The following is a 5,510-nucleotide window of genomic DNA, read 5'->3' as shown; positions in this document are numbered from 1 at the left end:
AAATTTTATTTGATGGTATCCCTAAAGAAGATACTAGTTAAGAATAAAATGAACTGTGTAAAATTTGAGCTCAATCAGACAACGAGAAAACGTGAAAACGCCTTTAAATAGTAATAGTAGTAGTAGTGCTTTATTGCTTCCTTTTCGGAGTTACAACCACAAACTCGAGTACCATAACAAAGATAACTCTGTAGTAACAACAGAAAAAAAGAGATATAATTCTAGATATAATTCCTCGCGTACTTCGTTAAAAAAAACCAAAGCTAAAATTGAAAATATACAAAAAACTGGAACATAACAACAAAAAGAATCGCCATATACGTTTAATCTTGTTATAAAAGTCTCAACCGAATAAATACTATCTACTATCGCTTAACAAAACGTATTGTCACTGACTGAATTAGATGGGATTAGAATCATCCACTGTATAAAAGAAGTAATACGATACGAAAGATCCGTACTGTTTCGCTCTACTGATAAATTCTTTGTTCTATAAATTTTCTTCCGACATATATTTTCATAAAAACAACAGTGTGAAAGATAATCGTATTTTTCTGGGAGATACCATCAAGCGAATTTCGAAGAATGTTTTCAATTTGCAGCAGTCAATAATGTTTCATTGATGCGTCATTAATTCATGTAAATATGATTCATATGTGATTTTATGTACATTTGAGCAGCATGTCATGATTCAAATATAATTAAAAGAAGTCTGCCTTAAACAGAATATTAACAACGAACATATAAAAATTGCTAGAATATTCTTTTCTTTATTATACCATTACATTATGTCCTGTTAATCTATAATATAATCAAGGCTGAAAATGCTGTTCATTATACGGAATAGAAATGTGCAGTCTGTCAATGAGAGCACGTGATAAGAAACGAGGAAGTGGCGCTCGAATGAAAGAATGGGTCACAAGCTCGTCAATCCGCACAGAGCATGTGATGCAGGCGATGCATTTTTCAGGCGAGCCCATGTACTAAAAGAGTGTAAAAGACGGAGACATTGAGGAGCTCCAGTGATATTTTGTCGAGACTCGGCAGATCGAGCACCAGAAGTTACGAGTCACGCCCCCCACTTTCGACAATGGCGCGACTCTGTGCCGCGTTGTGCTATCGGTGATGACGTGCGCGCAGCAGAACGCCGATTCTCACCTTCATTTCAGTCAGCGACGAACCGTGACGGTGACAATATCGAGGAGCTTGATACCCGGATCGAAGGAAAACATATGCCCTCCAGCATTACTCTGGCCAGTGCTCATGTTTGCATATTTCTTACAGTTAGTGTTTGATACAGCTAGTATCTATATGAATTCGGGGAGATAAACTATACAAACAGAAATAGCTCGCGGCGAGTTATCTTACCTCGACACTTTCTGCCGCACATTGAATAAATTATTTAATAAATGAATATGCACGTAGTTTTCACAAGGAAAATGTGAGTGATCAACATCGATATCTGAGTAGTACTGATGGTACTGTTAGCACTTGTTGCAGTTGCGTGAGGGAACTTACTCTAATGATTCACTCGAAACCGTAGTGCGCATGATCGAATTTCCGGGAGACGTTGCGTCGTCAACGTTCAAATTCAAGTCTACATATAGATATGCACCGTACAGTCCAGTCAGTAGAGCGAAAAAGTCGACCAAAAATGACAAAGTAACATACTAGTTTTCAGTTTTCGAGAAATATCTCGATTTTCATGCTATTTATAGAAAGAGTGTAACAGATCAGTTGTGTTCTTTTCTACTGGAAAATAGTTTTTGGAGTGCTTAAAAGAAAGGAGTTTGCGAAAAGTAAATGAAGCATGAGCAAAAACTTTTAGGTATATTACTTATTCGATTTATACTTAAAGATCTGGATGAATATATATATATGCTTAAACAAATAAAAATACCAACAGTGAAATATAAAAGATTATAGCGACCTCCTTTATTACTGTCTAATGTAAATGTGCCCTCTAGTGGTAAAAAGGTTGGTAGTGGTAAACGACTAACAGATTGGTTAAATATCAGAAAAAATTAGTCGTTAGTTATATTCACTCAATAAATACCCAATAAATGAGCATGTAGCATATTCAAAGAAATAACTAATAACTTTATAAATTACAGGAAACGTAAGATTACAAAAAATGCGGGCACAAGTCTGTGAAGTATTTATAGTAATATTTATAAATGCGTTATGCATTTTGTAAATTTTCGAAATGGTTTGGTGTTGTGATTGATTATACCTGAAATATTTACAGTCTCTTCAAGAAAATGTAAACGTAGAGAATGATAAAACAATCTATAAATCAAATTAAAACTAAATCAAATTAAGACTATATATAAAACATCATTTATATTGTAGCGACTTCGTCACTGCCATATTTTTGTTAAGATTAGAAAGCGGTTAAGGTTATTTTTTATGGTAGGGTTCTGTTTACTTAGTGTCGAACTGTATATTTAGCACATGGCCTGGCACTCGATGAGGTCGTGCCCTGCTTGCTTATGCCCTGGTAGTTTTTCCAGGAAAGATAAGCCTTTTGTATTTGTTTCATATAGAACGGTAGGAGCAATGGAAAACTTGTCAGGGCGTTGAAGCAGTTAGTTGGCGATGATCTACCAGGCACGTAAAAGCTCCGGTTATATTTGTTGAACTTCTATAAGTCGTTTGAATAAAGCTTCACCCATTATAAACCGTGGTTGAGAGTAATGTATTTGCCAAAATATTTCTCCCACAATGTTTAGTCGATATCGAGATGGTGGAGGCAGATTGGCCCTAGCGAGAGGGTGGAGGCAGACTGGCCCTAGCGAGAGGGTGGAGGCAGATTGGCCCTAGCGAGAGGGTGGAGGCAGATTGGCCCTAGCGAGAGGGTGGAGGCAGATTGGCCCTAGCGAGAGGGTGGAGGCAGACTGGCCCTAGCGAGAGGGTGGCGATAAACGGGCCCTAGCGAGAGGGTGGCGATAAACGGGCCCTAACGAGAGGGTGGCGATAAACGGGCCCTAACGAGAGGGTGGCGGCGAACGATGCCCGCGCGAGGGCGGTGGTGAGAGAGAACGATGCCCGCGCGAGGGTGGTGGCGAGAGAGAGAAAGGCGAAATAATCGGAGTCCATGTGAGGGCAGCGGTATGGGTGATTTTTTCGATACCCATGCGGTTTTTTCTTCTTAGAGGTCAATCTTTTACATCAATAATTAAATAATTATGTAAATAACTAGAACATTGCATCGATTTCTTTGTCAAGAACGAACGTTTGAGAACGTTGCGTTGAATTCTTTGTCAAGAACGAGCGTTCGAGACGTTGCGTCGATTTCTTTGTTAAGGCCGAGCCACGAGGCTCTTGGGTTGCGCTCACCGGAAAAATCCGGAAAAAACCCACGCCAATCCGGAAACAAAGGCCCGCAGGCCAACGTTCTTTTTTAACCGCTTGGGCCCAAGCACTTTCAGTTGGTTCTTCAACGCGACGACATCGTGTGATCTTAGAGAGTTTTTCTTGCATCGGAACTGTTCTTTCCGAGTCGAGTGAATGTTTGTTATTTATCGAGTTTTAAGTGCGAATTATGTTATCGAGTTAGTTGTATAAAAGACGCTGTATTACATTCGTCAATTGGGGTTTTTTATGCCGTCACGGCTTTTTCCCCAGCGAGCCAATAAACAATCAGTGATTTAGTGGCTCAACCGAGTGTACATACATACATTTTTTGTTTTCCCTACCAATCAACCTCGGAAGGACTTCGTATTGAAGGAATTTCGAATAAACACACAATATAATTATAATGTATAAGATGAACCTCAAATACTTGTCAATTATGTAATCGTAACGACCGGTAAAGCCACTATCTAAGGCAGGGATCTTGAAGCAAAAATACAATTTCTGAAACACAATGTACCTGAAGGTATAATGTATTTTTAGAAACGATAAGAGCAATAAATAAACTGGTAAGAGATCCTACGTGCGAATCGCTACGTACCTCTTTCAGGCAGCTTGGAATCCCGTTGAAAGCCAAAGTTCATTATTTTTACTATAAATGTACTAGTAAATAATAATTATTTAATAAAAGATCAAAAACCTATATAACAAATATTTTAAATTATGATATGCAAAAAATAATTTTGGATAAAAATAGTATTTTTAACAACACGTTTAAATACAATTAATAGTTTATTAGTATAATTCGTTATTATAATTAGTAGAATCTGTCGTGTTCTATTGGGTTGGCAAGAAAGTAATTTCGGGTTTTTAGTGTGAAAAAAAACTCAAATTTTCTATGCAAAAAATGAACTTTAATCTATCTTCCATTCTGTTCGATGACCTTTTGTCATCTTTCTGGTAACTTCATTATCCCGCGCTCATAGAATTTCTGGTCCTTAATAGCAAAAACTCAACTAAGTGCGATTTGAGGTCATCATTATTACTGAAATTTTTACCATTTAAGAAGTTATGTAAACTTCGGAATAAATGATACTCCGATGGTGCAAGGTCGGAGCTGTATGGGGGATGCGACATCACTTCCCAACCAAGCTCCAATAGTTTCGTACGTGTTGCTAAAGATGTGTGAGGCCTCGCATTGTCGTGGTGGAACACGATTCCTTTGCAATTTGCCAATTCTGGCCTTTTCTCTTTGATTGCTTCCTCTAATTTCATACGTTGTTGGCAGTAAACATCTGAGTTGATCGTTCGGTTGTTTGGAAGCAGCTCAAAATACACAACACCTTTGTAATCCCACCAGATTGACAGCATGATCTTTTTTTGATGCAACTCAGCTTTTGATATGGTTTGTGCTGGTTCATCATGCTTGGACCATGATCTTTTTCGATTAACGTTATTGTAGACGATCCATTTTTCATCGCCAGTGATAATTCGTTTCAAAAAAGGGTCGATTGCATTACGTTTGAAATTCGTATCACAAACATTGATTCGTTGTGTTAGGTGAATTTCTTTCAATTCGTGCGGAACCCAGATATCGATCTTCTTAACAAGTCCAAGACGTCTTATATGATTTTCAATTGTTGTGTGTGATACATTTAACTGTTTTGCAATCTCTCGCACAGTTATGTGATGATTCGATTCAATTATCGCTTTCATTTTGTCATCATCAACTTCAGAAGGTCGAGCAGAACGTTGATCATCTTTCAGTGAGAAATCTCCAGAACGAAATTTTTTAAACCAATTCTGACAAGTGCGTTCTGTTAAACAATCAACACCATAAACTTCACATATCTATTTGTGAGCCTCAGCTGCTTTCTTGGCTTTATGAAAATAAAAAAGTAAAATGTCTCGAAAATGCTTATTTTTGCACTCCATGTTAAAACTGATCGTAAACTGACAGGTGTGAACAAAATTACATGAAATTGATTTCTATAGCGACCTAAAGGTATTGACTACCAAATCTTAGAAGGAAAAAGTTCTAACATTGACAAAAGAATAACGAAACAAACATAACGCTAACTACTGGTACAAACTAAAATTACTTTCTTGCCAACCCAATATTATAGGTACGATTATGTTTTTTGGAGTGGAGAGTG

General features: G+C 37.5%; 1 protein-coding gene across 1 annotated transcript; it reads right to left on the bottom strand.

Annotated features, from left to right (window-relative positions):
- Positions 1-4,206: 4,206 nt before the first annotated feature.
- Positions 4,207-5,161, bottom strand: LOC113465043 (histone-lysine N-methyltransferase SETMAR-like). Its single transcript, XM_026818320.1, has one exon. It carries the CDS (start codon positions 5,068-5,070, stop codon positions 4,324-4,326), a length of 747 nt encoding a protein of 248 aa, XP_026674121.1. The 5' UTR covers positions 5,071-5,161; the 3' UTR covers positions 4,207-4,323.
- Between the last annotated feature and the right edge of the window lie 349 nt (positions 5,162-5,510).

This window comes from Ceratina calcarata, unplaced genomic scaffold, assembly GCF_001652005.2.
Source record: "Ceratina calcarata isolate Rehan_Ccalc_2016 unplaced genomic scaffold, ASM165200v1 scaffold1416, whole genome shotgun sequence".
Taxonomy (NCBI): Eukaryota; Metazoa; Arthropoda; class Insecta; order Hymenoptera; family Apidae; genus Ceratina; species Ceratina calcarata.
The sequence above is the reverse complement of the archived record's forward strand: the minus strand, read 5'-3'. Positions and strand labels throughout refer to the sequence as shown.

Bases quoted from the DNA above. Each gene is read 5' to 3' on its own strand.
- LOC113465043 (XM_026818320.1), bottom strand. From the start codon at position 5,070: ATGAAAGCGATAATTGAATCGAATCATCACATAACTGTGCGAGAGATT.